This window comes from Otolemur garnettii, unplaced genomic scaffold, assembly GCF_000181295.1.
Source record: "Otolemur garnettii isolate 467f Iridium unplaced genomic scaffold, OtoGar3 scaffold00006, whole genome shotgun sequence".
Classification (NCBI taxonomy): Eukaryota; Metazoa; Chordata; class Mammalia; order Primates; family Galagidae; genus Otolemur; species Otolemur garnettii.
The window spans coordinates 26,261,665-26,278,789 of NW_003852401.1; the positions used below are offsets into that span (position 1 = coordinate 26,261,665).

The 17,125-nt window shown below is 41.2% G+C and overlaps 1 protein-coding gene across 1 annotated transcript in view; it reads right to left on the reverse strand.

Moving 5' to 3' along the window:
• DOCK8 (dedicator of cytokinesis 8) overlaps positions 1-17,125 on the reverse strand; it is a 217,001-nt gene that overhangs the window by 138,505 nt on the left and 61,371 nt on the right. Inside the window, exons 5-6 of the mRNA XM_012814018.2 lie at positions 8,355-8,478; positions 2,544-2,756 (exon numbers count right to left, since the gene is read on the reverse strand). Coding sequence (XP_012669472.2) covers positions 2,544-2,756; positions 8,355-8,478 — 337 coding nt within the window. The remainder of the gene's footprint in view (positions 1-2,543; positions 2,757-8,354; positions 8,479-17,125) is intronic.

Below are 17,125 nucleotides of genomic sequence, written 5' to 3' on the forward strand. Positions count from 1 at the left end.
CAAGTAGCTGGGACCACAGGTGCCCGCCACAACGCCCGGCTATTTTTTGGTTGCAGCCGTCGTTGTTGTTTGGCGGGTCCGGGCTGGGGATTTGAACCCACCACCTTAGGTGTACGTGGCTGGCACCTTAGCCGGTTGAGCTATAGGCGCAGAGCCACCCTGGACATTTTCTCTTTTCTGGCATCCACTTTGGGTCCCTTTATTACATGTTAGCATCTCCATCGTGGAATTGGGAAGAAGAAGAAGACGAGTCATGGTCAAATCATCAGATTTCATAATTCTCCACAAATCTGATAAAAAGTTTTCATGTTGTGAAAGGAAACTGGAAAGTTGTAAGACATGATTTTAAAAATTTCATCTTTGGATTGCAGTTATGTGCTAATGTACCAAATAGTCAAATGTAGATAGATACGGAAGCAAGCAAATATGAAATCTGGAGTCAATGAGTTACAGTCCCCAATTTTATAATTTATCTGTTGAATCCTTTTTTTTTTTTTTTTGAGATAGAGTTTCACTATGTGGCCTCGGTAGAGTGTCATGGTGTCACAGCTCACAGCAACCTCCAATGCTTGGGCTTAAGGGATTCTCTTGCCTCAGCCTCCCAAGTAGCTGGGACTACAGGTGCCTACCACAATGCCCGGCTATATTTTTTGTTATACTTGTCATTGTTGTTTGGCAGGCCCTGGGTCAGGTTCAAACCCACAAGCCCCGGTATATGTGGCTGGCGTCCTAGCCTCTGAGCTCTAGGCACTGAGCCTATCTGTTGAATCTTGAACAAGTTGTTTAACCTCTCAGATTCTTAATTTCTAATCTGAAGAATGGAGATTATAATATTGCCTACATTATTCATATCTTTTAGAATTTATTCTTTTGAATGGACAAATAATAGTGTATATTTAGGGGATACAATGTAATGTTTTGGTCTATGTATGCATCATAAAAAAATAAATTAAGTTAATTAACATATCCATCACTTTGTCAACTTATCTTTTGTGTGTATATGTGTGTTTGTTTGGGGGCTGAGAAAAATCTATTCTTTTAGCAACTTAAAAATACACATTATTACTAACTGCGGTCACCACGCAGTGCAATAGGTCACTGAAACTTATTGCTCCAGGCTGAGACTTTGTATCCTTTGATCAACATCTCCCACAGCCACTGGTGACCACAGCCACTGGTGACCACAGCCACTGGTGACCACCTTTCTACTCTCTGTTTCCATGAGATTCACAGATATGTTTTGGATTCCACATATATGTGAAGCACTTCATGTAAATCTGCCTCATTCAGAAGAGGATTTGAGGCTGTGGACAGAACAGCAAATAAAATAGATGCCAACATGAAGATAGTTAAAAAGTAAGGATAAGTAAAGAAAAAAAAAGTTGGAGTAAATTCAGGACACCAATCAGTAAGCCGCCATATTTAACAGAGGTGAGCAGAAATGTACTGTAAGTATATAGGAGAGTCAGCTACAAAGAGAGCAGAGTCTCTTAAGTATGCATGTTGCCTCAGTGAACACATAATTCTCCTCTCAAAACTTGGGGATAATTTTCCTTTAGTTCCTTTTCTAGGGAGGTGCTGGATGATGAATCAGTCAACATCCACGACAGTATTTCCATGGTGGACGTGATATCGTATCTCATGATTTCTGCTTCCTTTGTCATCCTCTATGCTGACCGGTGGTGAGCTCATCAAAGGAGGGGGGCAGTTATAAGAGATGTCAGGCTCCCTGATGGTTTTGCTTAAACCAAGGATCAAGGTTCAAATATTTAAAGGCATGGATGGATGGCATATTTTTTATGCAAGGTTTCCTTAAATCTCATTTCTTACAACAGAACCGTTAATAAAATTGGAGAGCAGAGACATACTGGTAACCTGTTCTGGCAAGATTGAGAAGTATAGGTAACCTGACATGCAGAAGGGAGAACTGAGAGCCTCATATAAAATACAAGGAGCCGAAACAGACAGAGGGCTCAGATAATGGTCACTTCTTATTCCATCCCCAGGCAAAGGCTCCTACAGGAATGATCCTTATTCCACTCCCAGGAAAAGTCTAACTTGTCACACTGTTCTGGGTCAGTCCAATAAACAAAGACAATCAACATCTCGAAGTCTTGCACATGGGAGCTGGCTGTGATTATTTCAGCCTGAAATTGTTTTCACAGCAGGTATCTCTAGTTACGCACAGAGACCATTAAAAAACAACAAAGCACTAAAGAACCTCAAACTTTAAGGAATATCTGTCTCAATGGATTAGTTACAAGTAGACCCGTGAAATGTTTTGAGGATTAAGTGAGATAATATCAGCAAACCTGTTTTGTAAAGTGCTATGAACATCCTAGTTATCATTCATTACCAGAAGCCCATGTGAATGCCGATCAATAATTGTCTCTGCCATGACACGGGCCTGCCTTAGTGGAAAGCAGTGGCAGAAGTCATGCAGGTAAGCATTCGGACATCACGGACTACTCGACAGGAATAATGAACAACAACATCTTCCTCGCGACTCTGAGGGTCTCCACCATGGAGACAGGGGTACCCACCTCGTCCACTGATGGGTAAAGGGCAAAGAGCTCGGCCTGCCGATTGGTCCTCCGGGCCTCCTCATTTTTCTTCTCAAAGTCCTCAGCACTCACGTGTTGCAGGAGGTTTTCTAGTCGCTGGTCAGGCTGCAGGCTGCGGAGGTCAAAGTCGCAGGCAGTGAGGGGGCCTTTCCCAGACACGTCGCACAGCACGTTTATGTGGCGGGGTCCTGTCTGTGAGAGAAAACAGCGGGTCTCAAATGAGAGCAGACGAATCTGGGATGTCTCCAGACTGCTTCAACCTGGGACTATAGAATCTCAGTTTTCTGAAGAAGCTGGGAATTGGACAAGAATGATGTCTTAGCTTCCTGGCTAGACTATCCTACAATTCCATGTCTCCTTCCCAGCTGGAAGCAGGTAGTTACTCGTCAGATGTCAATAAACCAGCCCTGAGCAGCAGTCTGAAAATAGCCCTGTGTTCCTGTTAGCTGCTGGCTTGTTCTTTCCCAGAGGTTGGGAGCCAAGTCACTTAATGAACCACGCTCGTGTCTCACGCTCAAGCAAAACAGAGCTGGAATAGGGTGTGACAGAAAAGGGGCCTGACTGGGAAATAAAGAGTCCCCTTCTTATTCCCCATGGCAGAACTTGGGTTCGGAAATTGGAAAATAAAATGATCTGTGAGGCCTTCCAAGTTAAACTTTACATCAACTCCAAAGCTGAATGTTATGTTTCCAATGACAAAGTTAGGGGAGCAGGGAACACTTTCCTACAGAACTTCAGCCATTATAGGAATAAGCACCAAAAAGAAAAAGGAAAGAAAAGGGGAGAGCAGTTGGTATTCAAGCAGTGTCCACTTTAAGCTGTGTTTATCTTGATGTGTTTGAAAAAAGAAGTCTTAAATTCATCACAAAGGGGGTGCTTTATTCCATTAGAAATGTCTTGGCAATTGGGAATTACACGCCTAACCAAAGACCCAGCAAAGAATATGTAACTGCAAGTAACAATATGCTTTAAGACTGTAGGTGGGTCATTGATCAACGTCTCCAAAGTTTATGGTAAAATATTATTCTCAAAGTTCTACTAAATGGATACACTGGGGTATAATTTTTCCAGACTATTCATTTCTTGTGGCATCTGCCTCATAAAAGTGCTACTCGAGTAGATAACTTTTACCCAAAGTAGCAATAATCAGTATTAACACTTTAATTAGGAATACATTTTTAGGCCTTTTAATTTCTATTACTCAATAAGCTTCTTTTTTTTTTGGCCGGGGCTGGGTTTTAACCCGCCACCTCCGGCATATGGGGCTGGCGCCCTACCCTTTTGAGCCACAGGCACCACCCAAAGCTTCATTTTTTAAATTCAGCTTTCTGACTCTGTGCTTGTGCCTTTGACACTTTCTCAATGAGTTTCTGCTCCTTAAAAAGGAAAACACACTTGATCCTATCAGGAATCCATTTAGTACACACATATGAACTTCAGGTCACATGGCACAACCCCCTTGGAGCCTGCCTGGGCACACGCCACATGTGGATTTTAGTGCTTTTCCAACTTTTTTGGTATAAAGATAAACAATTCTCCCACCAGGGACTCCAGGCAGCCTAGTTTTGCTGTAGGTTGTGTTGTAGGAATGCCTACAATGGTATGTCAACTTCTGGCTACTCTGAGAACTCCTCTGCCAGCTCCAAGGACTCTGCTGAGAGCTGCTGGCTCCTGCCATGTCTCAGCTGGCAGCTGATTATAAAGGGAATAGAGATGAGGAAAAAGAATTAGCTTTCATACCACTAGACCCAGTCTCTGGAAGAGCCAATTAGTAATATGTACTTTTGTTTGTCTTAGAATTAATAAGAGTTCAGAGAAAATGAGTTTAATTTCCCAAGTTTATTTAAAAGGATGCCAAGCTATACTATATATGTCAAAAGTCTGAAGAATGCTCATATCCTTTAATCCAGACATTTTACTTCTAAGAATTTGTTCTAAGGACATGACTGGACAGTTGTGCAAGGATATGAGGATAAGAACATCTCTGAAATGTTATTTGCTATAGCAAAATAATAGAAAGAAACTACCTCCCTCCCCAAAGAGGAAGCCTTAAAAGGTTTAGGAACTTTCATACAATGGAAAGTTATGTAGCCATTACAGAAAAAGGAACATGTATTTATCAGAAAAGAAAGATAATCACAGTATATTGTTAATATGAAAAATGAAGCTATAGAAGTTATACATTATACAATACGATCTGTTTTTTGTGAAATACAGTAGAATTGACCACTTCCCCACATAGACCAGACGTGTACCATAGGTACGTATCAGCAGAGCAGGCCTAGTTCCTTATGTTGACCACCTCCGTATGATGACCAGTTTGCTACAGTCCCATGAGTGGTCAACTTACAGAGATTCTGCTGGGTGTGTGTACCATGGAGTCATGTCATATAGAGATTTGGCTCATATAAATTCAGGCATTTGGCCTCACCCATGAAGAATGTGCACAAGAATGAGCGTGGAACGAAAAATGGTGCAGTCACCTCGCAGCCTGAGCATCTCTCCACCATTAATATCATTCTAACGCTTTAAGACACACAACTTTTTTGGGCGGCACCTGTGGCTCAAAAGGGTAGGGCACCGGCCCCATATGCCGGAGGTGGTGGGTTAAAACCCAGCCCCGGCCAAAAACTGCAAAAAAAAAAAAAAAAAAAAGAAAAAAATAAGACACACAACTTTTGTACAATTTGGCTCTTTTAAAAGTTTTTAATTGACACAGAATAATTGTAAGTATTTAACTGACACATACTTGTACATATTTTGGCATACAGTGCGATATTTCTATGCCTGGATACAACATATAATGATCAAATCGGGGCAATGAGCATATCGGTCACCTCAAACAATGATCGTTTCTTTGTGCAGGGAGCATACAAAATCTTTTCTTCTAGCTATCTGAAGATATACAATGAATTATCATTAATAACTATAGTCTGTCTGCAGCGCTATAGAGAATACTAGAACTTATTTCTCTTCTCTAGCTGTAGCTTTGTATCTATTACCCAACCTCTCTCTATCCTTCCCAGCCTCTAGCTGCCTTTATTCTGCTCTTTACTTCTACAACATCGGTTTGTTTGGCTCCTACATCTGAGTAAGAACAGGCAATATTTATCTTTCTGTGCCTGACTTTTTTCATTTAGCACAATATCCTCCAGACTCATCTATGTTGCTGTAAATAACAGGACTTCATTCTTTTTATGGCTGAATAGCATCCTATTGTGTAAATATCCCATGTTTTCTTGATCCATTCATCCGCCGATAGACACTTAGGTTGATTCCATATGTTGGCCATCGTGAATGGTGCTGCAATAAACATGGCAGTGCACATATTTCTTTGCTATACTGATTTCCTTTCCTTTGGACGTGTGCCCAGTAGTGGGGTTGCTGGATCATATGGTCAATGGGGCTCTTAAACCAGTCAACTGACTTAATCTAGTTCTCTGTTAGTGTGCTGTCGGACAGAGTGTGCTTTATGTGGGCTGGTCATCACCTGTTATCTCTCAGCTCCACATGCCCCCTTGTATATGCTGCTCTGTGATGCTGGGTCTGGGACTCAGCCAACCATATTTCTGCTTCCCCTGTGGCTCCCTGTAGGTTTGTTTAAAGGGGGTGCTACAGTGGCACAGGATACCTATAGGAGGGAGAAGGGACTTGCCATTCCTCTCATCTACCTTCAGATTCTTTTGGAACTTCCAGATCCATCCTCATCTTACCTTCCTGAGAGTATCAGCACCAGCTGGTCAATCTCTCCTCCCAGAAGTCCAGACTCCCTGAGGTCTTTCTTATGAGATCCTGAGATACCACCAGCTGGGCAGTGCCCCCTTCTCAGGCTTCTCAGAGATTTGAGTCCTTGCTATGAGGTTCCTCTTCTGAGCTTCTAGGTTCTGATAATTCTAAGCTCTTCCCCTAGACCTGTGCTCCTCAAATTGTGGTCCTGAGACCGTATCATCATCAACACTCGAGAAATGCTAATTAGAAATTACCAGGCCCCACTCTAGACCTACTGAATCAGAAATTCTGGAAGGTAGGTCCCAGTAACCTGTGTTGGAACAAGCCCCCCAACCCCAGGATTCTGATAAAGCTCAAGTTCGAGAACCACTGTCCTAGACCCCAGGCGGTATGCTGTTTCCTGAAGTTATGATTTCAGCATGACCTCAGTTTTTCCCTTCTGCTTTTCTCAGTCCTCCAAAACATGTTTAATCAGTACCCTGTGTAAGTTACTTCTGTTGAAATACCTGATGTGGCTTCTGCCTGGTTAATACAAGGAACAATTGGTCATTGTGTAGGAAAAAACTAAATTTAGGCAAAATTACCAATGAAAAATCCCTTACATCTCCTGAAAGTAGAGCATACAAATATTCCATCCCTCCGAAAGCCTGTCCTATTCAGCACTGGAATTGATGGCTGGTCCCTCTGTGGAGTTTGTTTTAAGTGGTTAGCTTGGCTTTAGGGACCATGTTGTTTGAAAAATAAGTATTATATGCCTCTAATCAGATTCATCATGGTGAGATGCCTGTGTCATGAGGACATCTGAATGCTGCTAACTATCCTTGTTTAGAAGATGTTCTGTGCAAAGTTGGACAAATTTGTTCTTCTCAGTTTCTTATCTATAAAATGGGCAGGTTGAACTAGAGCACTAACTTTACAAAAAATCAATCACAGTAGGACATAGTACAGATGGTTACCAGTAAGATGGTAACATAAAATTTACCATCTTAATAATTTTTAAGTGTGCAGTTCAGTTGTATTAAGAACATTTACCTTGTAGTACAACCATTGCCACCACACATCTCCATAACTTTTTTCCCCTTGCAAAGCTGAAATTCTGTACTCATTAAATAATAACTCCCCATTCCTCCCTTCCCCAAATCCCATTTTGTTTACCCATTTATATGCGGATAGACACTTGCGTTGCTTCCCCCTTTCGGCTATTGTAATAATTTTGCTGTGCATATGGGTGTATAGAGCTTAACTCTGGGGGACATGAAATTTATTTGGCTACCATTCTTTTGCTATTACATGCAAATGAGTGCCTGCTTTGTTTTCTGGCTTCCATTTTGTTAGAGTGTTTTCTGGAGTTGTTTACATGGACCCCAAAGCCATGGACAAATGGGCACTAGAAAAAATTAGTTACAGAATAGCGTCAAAAGTTCATTTCACAATATGTATACTTTAACCTGACTTTTAAACTGTAATTACTTTATACTAATAATGATGGCAACAACAATAACGCTGGCCAGTATTTACCTTGCACTAAGCACAGGTGGCATTGTTCTAAATCTTTTACACATAATGACTGATGCCTTTAATACTCAGATAATCTCACAAGCTAGTTATTAATAAACAGTATTATCATCCTTCTTTTTTAGGGGAAAGTTTAATTACCCTGCCTAAGGTTGTAGAGTTACTAGGTGGTAGAATCAGTAAGAGAAAGCAGGTGGTCTGGCCTCAGTGTGGAGCTGCCTCCAAACTCTGAGCAGTCTGCCTGGGGCACCACTGAGTCTCTACAGGAATTGCTCTAGGGAGAAGCCCAAGATGTCCTTCTCTCCTAGTTAGAGCCCCTCCACTTTTATCTGTTTTAATCACTGAACTTCTTGCTTTTTGTTTGAATGCTGATTTCTGCAGCTATAAAGAAATTTGAAAAAAAAAAATCACTGACTCTGATAGTAAAGTTCCTCCTACTCACACATGCTATGAGTCTAACCTTTATTCTAGTTTTTAAAAATTGACAGCATGCCCTGGGCGGAACAGCCCAGTAACCCAGTAACCATGTTTGTTGATGGGAAATACCTGAGCGGTGGGTTCATTGCACTCCAAGGTTTCTGACTCAAACGTCTGTTTCTGAAGCGTCTTGTGAAAATCCTTTCGAGATCCAGTCTTTTTAAAGCTGCAAATCTCTGAACTTCCTTGGTTTCTTGTATTGTGGATATTATTTAATTTGGAGACAAAAAGAGAGAGGGAGAGAGAGGCAAAACCATTAGATGAAAGTAAAAGTAATGGCTTAAGTGTAGACACGGCGTTGAGAGAGCTTTCAAAGAGAAGACCGCTTGTAATTCCTCCCATCTAATTATGCACCAGGCCTAATACAAGGCTCTGTTGTAATGAGATACAAACTTGCCTCCTGGCTGGCTCCTTATGAAAGGCAGGAATGGCCTGGGAAAATGCCACTTCGGAGGTGCGGTCATTTCAGCTGTGGGGCATTTGGCTCCAAACTGAAGCTAAACTGTGACCCTAGTGTAAGAGGCTGGAATGAATCTAGCAATGTGCAGAAGCAGCAGAGAGAGATCGTTTGAAGATAAAAATAGAGAAAAATCATTGAATCTCCACATTTATGTTCTTTATCATGAACACAAAAGGCAAGACATGGTTCAGGAAAAAATAGAAATGAATGATTTATCTACTGACATTCTTTGCTAACATTCTGAATTCTCCATCCTATGAACTCCATTTGAACATTAACATTGTGTTGAAAAAAATGGGCTGCTATGAAAAGGGTTTAAAATAGAACGTCTAGCTCTGTCACTGGAGAAGTGAGACCGGCCGAGAAAGGCAACAGATACTCCAGTGATGACTCGAGAAACCAACATGTGGATTCTCCAGTTTTACGACGGAAAGGCTTCTTAGAAAACATGCTGCAATGCCCACTGCACAGATACGTGCCGTTTTGCTCGATTTCCCGGACTATTAGAAAAACCACTGGGCAAGCTGATAAAGGGACGTGAAGTGAGGGCACAATGTATCAGGCAGATCAAATGCCAGACAGGTAAAGCCAGAAACGCAGGAGAGCCACCAGCAATGATCCCAGACGGAGCAGTGGCACCACAGAGCAGATATTTGATAGATTTTAATTGCTTGAATTAACTAAAAACAAGAATGAGACGTTCCGGTGTCGTCTATGGGGAGAACAGGACTCTCTCCCTGAATTTTACTGTGCGCTAAAGACAAGCAGTTTGTTTTGAGCAAAAAGAGATTTAAAAAAAAAAAAAACCCACCTAGAAAAGAGAAAAAATCAGCTTGGTGACTAATTCAAGTCAAAGTCGACTGTAATTAGCCATTTTTGATGTCTCCTGGCCATCTGAATTACCCTGACCCAAATCTGTATTGCTAGGGCTGGGTAAAAAGCAGGCCAGATTGAGAAAATGAAAAAAAAAAAGAAGAAGTAAATGAATAATATCTACTCTGATTAAGGAAATAACACTAAACATTTAAGAAGGATTAAAAAAATATCCAGAATAACGTCTGGTTTGGGATTCCAAGACACCAGCAAAACAAACGAAAATTAAAATAGCATAATGTTCATCAACATCAAAGAACAAAAAGCATTTTGGAGACTCTTTTAAGCAAGTCCTCAGAGGTCACAATGATTTAAACTATTTACCAAAATCATTTTGGTTCCACTTGTTCCAAGTGTCCAAATGGTATCAGTATAAAAGAGTAGAAATTCAGGTGAGCAAAATTATTTTGTAAGATTTGTTTTCTATTAACAGAGTTCTTTGAGAGAAATCCTTCCCCGGGATTTTATAAGCCTGCTAGCATCTTAAGTGATCCTCACAACAGAACAGTTAGGCAGCAACATGTATGTGTGTGGGGTGAGCAGGTTTCCTAAAGACATTCCATAAAATCACTGGCTTTTGGGCTCTCGGGGTCCTCAAACTTTTTAAACAGGGGGCCAGTTCACTGTCCCTCAACCGCTGCAGGGCCTGACTGCGGGCCCTGGGACCAGTCGGCTGCTAAGCAGGACAGGCAGCGGTGGCAAAAACACCCGATAAATGTACTGGGTGTTTATTGCATTTATCTGCAGGCCAGATAAATGTACTGGACAGGTCGCATGTGGCCCACGGGCCATAGTTTGAAAGACACCTGGGGCTCAAAGCAGGACAGGCAGCAGCGAATAAAACACCCGATAAATGTACTGAGTGTTTACTGCATTTATCTGCAGGCCAGATAAATATACCGGACAGGTCGCATGTGGCCCACGAGCCATAGTTTGAGGACACCTGGGGCTCAAAGAAAAAACAAAAAGCTGAGTGTGATCTAACATGGGGGTGGAGGGAACCAACTCCAACAGCAGCAACTACAGGCAAATGTTAAGTTGTGGGCTAAGATTACACTATCCTGAATGACAACACCCTGAATCCGTGTTTGTTTTTCCTGAAAAATCCGACTTAAGGGGAAAAATTACCAAAGAAATCACCTAACATGAATTCATTTGAAGATCAAAACAAACAGTCAATTAAAATTAAAATTTCCCATTTGGTATTTGCCCTTTGCGTGCTGTAGGATCTGTATACTCCAAAAGGTAATAATGTCAAAGGTTCAATATTACGTGGCTGTTTACAAGGAAACCTTCTTAAGTCACAGAAATAAAAATAAGGAAGTAGCCTTGCTAAAGGCAACTTAGTGACCAAAACTATATGTAAAGCATTAACTTTATTTTTTTGTCTTATTAATAAAATACACCTATTTCTAATAGCGTTTACTTACAAGTGAACAACACACACACACACACACACATATAGAGAATTACAGAATTGTGTCTGCCTCCAACATCCTCAAGTTACTTCCCTGTCCATGCTTCTATTTCGTTCGTTCGTTTGTTTGTTTGTTTTTTGAGACAGAGCCTCAAGCTGTCCCCCTGGGTAGAGTGCCATGGCATCACAGCTCACAGCAACCTCCAACTCCTGGGCTCAAGCGAGTCTCCTGTCTCCTCCTCCCAAGTAGCTGGGACCACAGGCGCCCACCACAACACCTGGCTATTTTTTGGTTGCAGCCGTCATTGTTGTTTAGCAGGCCTGGGCAGGATTCAAACCCGCCACCTTAGGTGTACGTGGCTGGCGCCTTAGCCACTTGAGCCACAGGCACTGAGCCCATGCTTCTATTTCTTCACAGTGTGAAATGTGGACATAGGTGAAAGCCTGGAGGTTTTCTCCAGTTTTAAGATTCATGATAAAAAGTTAATATACTATATATGAAAAAATGAAAATCAAATTTTTTTCTCAAAAATGCTTAACTTTAGGGCCATGAATTTTATTTGACTTCTTTATGCAGTGGATGCTTGCTTGCCTTCTGCCTTCCATCTTGTTAGAATGTTTGCACTCCCCAGCCAATGACAGATGGGCATTGAAAAAGTAATAAGATAACGTTAAAAGTTTACTTCACAATATTTATAGTTTAACCTGATAGATAGGCCAGCCTTTAGGATTTTGCTGTGGAAAGCATTAAGACTAGCTTCTTTCTGCTGGCGTGGATGTGGAGAGAAGAGAACACTTCTACATTGCTGGCGGGATCGCAAACTAATACAGCCTTTTTGGAGAGAAGTATGGAGAATCCTCAAAGATTTATAAGTAGAGCTTACCTTTGACCCTGTAATGGAACTATGTTATCTGTCCGGAAGAACAAAAATCATTTTACTACAGAGACATTTGCACTAGAATGTTTATTGAAGCTCAATTCATAATTGCCAAGTTGTGGAAGCAACCTAAGCGCCCATCAACCCATGAATGGAGCAACAAACTGTGGTATATGTATACCATAGAATGTTATTCAACCATTAAAAATGACAGAGACTTTGGGCGGTGCCTGTGGCGGCCCAAAAGAGTAGGGCGCTGGCCCCGTATGCTGGAGGTGGCAGGTTCAAACCCAGCCCTGGCCAAAAAATGCAAAAAAAAAAAAAAAAAAAAGATGTGACTTGACATCTTTTACATTTACCTGGATGGAAATACATTCTTGAAATACATTCTTACTAGTAAAGTATCGCAAGCATAGAAAAATAAATATTCAAAGTACTCCATACTAATATGAAATCAATATATAAATGATTACATGCTCATAAGAACAATAAAACACTAAGAGAGTCCAGTTCGGGAGTAGAGGGAAGCGGGAGGGGGAGAAGGAAGGAAGGTCATGAGGCAGGTTCTCACCGCAGGTGCACATTGTGAAGGTGTATTACATGCCTCCTGGGTGAGGGGCTCTTCTATAAATGGAACTGTACCCTGGAAGTGAGAACAATGTAACCTAGAAATTGTACCCTCACATTAATTTGAATAAAGTTTTTTTAAAAAGACTAGCATCTTTCATGATTGTGTGTTTGAAACTAGCGCAAACATCTCTCCCCTTTCTCATACTGGATTTAGCATCTACCTCCCCATTTCAAGATCTCAGAAAGTAGTAAAGCTCCCTCATGGTAGTGAGGGTGAGGGTGAGGGTGAGGCTGGCTGTGGAGGAGAAGTTAAGGGTTGGCAAGCATGAAAAGATGACTCATTCCAGAAGTGCTGGCCACAGGGGGAACCACCACTGGGAAGGTAGTGAGACCACTGGCCTGGTGCCACCGGCTATGAGACCCCAGCCTCATTACGCCACCATGATGACCAAGTCAAAGACAGCCAAGTTTCTGCTGAGCCTGTGAGCAAATGGGAGAAAGACGGGGAAGCAGGCCAACTGCAAAAAAAACCATTTTCATGAAATGGACACTATTGCTTCCCAGGAGAACTTTATTCCTTTTCTTAAAAAGGACTGTCTGGCATGGGAAGTCAGAGCCCAAATGGTATGAAGAGGGGATCCAGGCCTGTGGCAGCCTGGCTTGTGGTAACAAAGCCTGGGCTGAGCCTTCGTGAGGCTGGATTTGTGGGGAAGGACTCTGAACAACAGGTCAAGAGTGGCTTCAGTGACACCCACCGCGGGCTGCTCTTTGTTACTGCACAGGCTGGCAAGCCTGGCTTGCTTTGCACACTTTAGAAAGCAAACAGCTAAGCACCTTGACAGCCAGCACAACAAATGCATGTCATAATAAGCAATTATTGATCAGGGAGACATTTTTATGATGTTTTGGGGAGTAACTGAATTATATGCACTGATGTGTTTGAATTTTAATTGTTTACCAGTTCACTGGGAGTAAAATATGGAGTAATAAAACAGATGATACCCCATTCCTTGATATCCCAGCTCTCCTTGAGCACGACCTTCCATCAGAATTACCTTAATCACGCTGGATGAGAGGCAAAGTCTAAGGGCTTTTATGATGCAGCCCATAACACTCGTGAAATGTTTCACTGTCTCTGCGGATAATACACTGAGAATAAACAGTATGTAAACAAGTTTAATTACTTAAGGGTTCGGCTCTCTACTGAAACAGCAAAAACACTCTGAAGTTAGTCTCTCTTTGGTTCATTAAGAGAAAATGACAGAGGAAATAATATTTAAAATGTTTAATGTCACCCAAAGGATAGCATCAAACATTAATCTGCACAAAACATAGGGAAATAAGATGAGATAAACAAGCCAACGTGGCACCATCCTTGTCATTAAACCAATGTCATTTTCAAAGTCATGGAGAGAAAAAGGACTATTATTCGTAGAGGAAGGACACCAAGAAACTTGGTGCTGCAGCCCCGAAAGACAGAATGGAATTCATTCAAGGAATCTTCCAACTGAAGTAACACCGACAAACATTTCAAGCAAGAAAATACATTTCCCCCAAAGCAGATAACGTACTGTATGTTTCTGAGTAGTTTAATCTTTCCCTATCAGATTCGAAAGAAGTTTTAGAACTTTCCTCTATCGATCATGGGCAGCACTATTTGTATGATTTAAAGGTCTCAATTATAGAATGTGAATGGCAAATGCCCTATAGAATAATGAGAGTGGGAGGGCACGCAAGTGGCCATTACTCCACTCCTCTGCGGCCTAAGTGGAATTCAAAGCCATTATCACAGAGAGCAAGGGCATAAAAGCCTCTCTCTGGATATTTATAGAGAAATGTAATATCAGCAAGGAGATAATTGAGAATAAAAGAGCTAACTAAATCAGCGTCTGACTGCATGATTCTGGATGACAAAGACATGTCCCTAGAAGGCAAAGTGGCTTCATTAAGGAAGACAGGTCCTTCCACCCACGGTGCATTTAAATATATGGGATAGGGTTTTTTTTCATTCATTTGACATGCTAATGTAAGTGCTTTTTCGGATATTTACTACTTATTAAACATCATGAATAATAGCTAGTATATATTGAATTATGACCATATGTCAAGAAATCTCCTTAGTACTTGACATATTTTAATTTATTGCATTCAAAACTTCTGAGTAAGTGGTATTCTAAATCTTATTTTCCTAATAAGAAAATTGAGGCACACGGAAATAAATTAATTGGCCTTGGGTCATACAGCTAGCAAGTGGTGGAGCGAGGATTTGAATCCATTTACTCCTGCTCCAGAGAAACCACCATTCCATAAAATAGTATAATAAACCCTAGCCAAGTAATAGACCTCACATTTAATGAGTCATTACTTAATGCCAGGCCTAGATGTCTATCCATTGCTTTTAAGGTACAATTATAATTCATCTTTTTTAGAGTACAGTTCAGTGAGTTTTGACAAACGCATATGGCGTGTAACCAACACTATACTTAAGATATAGAATGGTTGCAGCACCCCACCCCCAAATTTCTCAAGGGTCCTTTTTGTAATCAGCCTCGTTCCTACTGCAAGGCCCTGGCAATCACTGACCTGTTTTCTATCTCTACAGCTTTGCCTTTTCCAGAATGTCATCTCAGTAGCATCATGGAGTTACCTTTTTTGTTCAGTTCCTTTCACTTGGCCTAGCCCATCTGAGATTCACCCCTGTTGCTGCACATATCACGTATCAGTAATTTGTTGCATTGTATTGCTGAGTGGCATCCCATTGTTTGGATTTATCAGAGTCTGTTCATAGATTACCCCACTGAATATAATATGAGTTGTTTGTAGCTTGTGGCAATTATAAATAGAACACCTATAAGAGGTTTTAAGTATTTGCATACAGATTTTTATGTAAATATAAATTTTCATTTCACTCAAGCAAATACCTCAGAGCAGGACTTCAGCTGTAGGAGTAAGTGTGTATTTAATGGGAAATTTAGAAGACCTAAGTAAAGGACACTCAGTGATGGGAAGCTCTATTCAGAAAGTAGGTGGAGTAGCTTCTAGATTAAAATGATAACTAGAATAAGATCAGATGAATTTGAATTTGATTTTAATCACTAACATCCAGCATTGGCAGGAATATGAAGGGAGAGTGTAATTTCGTGCCTGCCTGGTAATGCAGTAAGTTAGCACAACATTTCTGGAGAAGAACAAAACGTACCATGTACACTGGTTCCATTTCTACCTTCAGAAATACCCACGTACATCGAAAGGGCAAATACGTATAGATGTTTGCTTTTATTTGTGGTATTATTTGTGATTATGAAAAATGCCCATCAATAGAGAAAAATTCAATAACTTTTGAAACATTCTCTTACCCTTGGAATGAGAGGTAGCATTTCAAAAGAGTGGGATATATCCATGACACAGAAAGATATTATTTATTTATTTTGAGACAGAACCTCAAGCTGTCCCTCTGGGTAGAGTGCCGTGACATCACAGCTCACAGCAATCTCCAACTCCTGGGCTCAAGCAAGTCTCCTGCCTCAGCCTCCCAAGTAGCTGGGGCCATAGGCGCTGGCCACAACGCCCGGCTATTTTTTGGTTGCAGCCATCATTGTTGTTTTTGGCGGGCCTGGGCTGGATTCGAACCTGCCACCTTAGGTGTATGTGGCTGGCACCTTAGCCACTTGAGCCACAGGCACCGAGCCGAAAGATGTTATTGATAAAAATTATACATATAATAAAAAACAAGTACATATCTGCACATATGCATGTACACACATAAATAAATGTATCTTTACATAAAAAATACAAATAGCCATACGTATTTGTGAAGGCATGAAAAGATCTGGAAGGCTACGTGGCTGACCTTTGTGCAGTAAAGGGTGAACTGAAGGGAAGAGCAGGGAGCTGGTAGGTAGTGAGGCATGAGACTTGCTTTTTACCTAAGACACGTCTGTGTTACTTGACTTTTTTCAAAACAGGCATATGTGATTTAGCACGTGAAATAAAAAAATAAAGGAGAGCTAAATAATCAATCACTAATTAACAACTGGCCAACAACCCCTACTGCATCCTCCCCCAACTTCTTAGTAAACCATCTATGAAGACACAGAAAAAAATGGAACTCATCCAAACTCTATATACATAACTCAATGCCGGAATCTGGACAGAATCTCTGTGGATCAGAGGGAGCTGGGGATAGAAGGATGTACCATACTTTGCTTCCCCAAAGGGGGACTCACTGAATAAAGATAAGAAGGTGTGTATCCTTTCCTTCCTGGAAATCCTTGAACAATTAGTGTCCACACAGAAATCTGAACTCTCCTTCTTCCTTGCAGTGGCTTATGATGGAGGCACGCACAGGTTGCCCTGGGTTCGCTCATCTGAACCACCAGCTTCTCCTTGCCCTTTTCCTTCCACTATCGTTCTATAAATGTACAGAAACATCTCACAGAATACATGAGCACTGAAAACATCCTGTGTGGTGTTGGGAGATGAAGAGCACCTGGCAATAATGTCTTGGATTCTCCCCACAAAGAGAATATTACAGATACACATAGAGACAGAATAATTCCTTGGAGGTGTGGATGCTAGGAATTGTAGTTTTCATGGTCAAAGCGTCAGATTCAGAGTACCAGAGAATCAGAGAAGTAAAAAA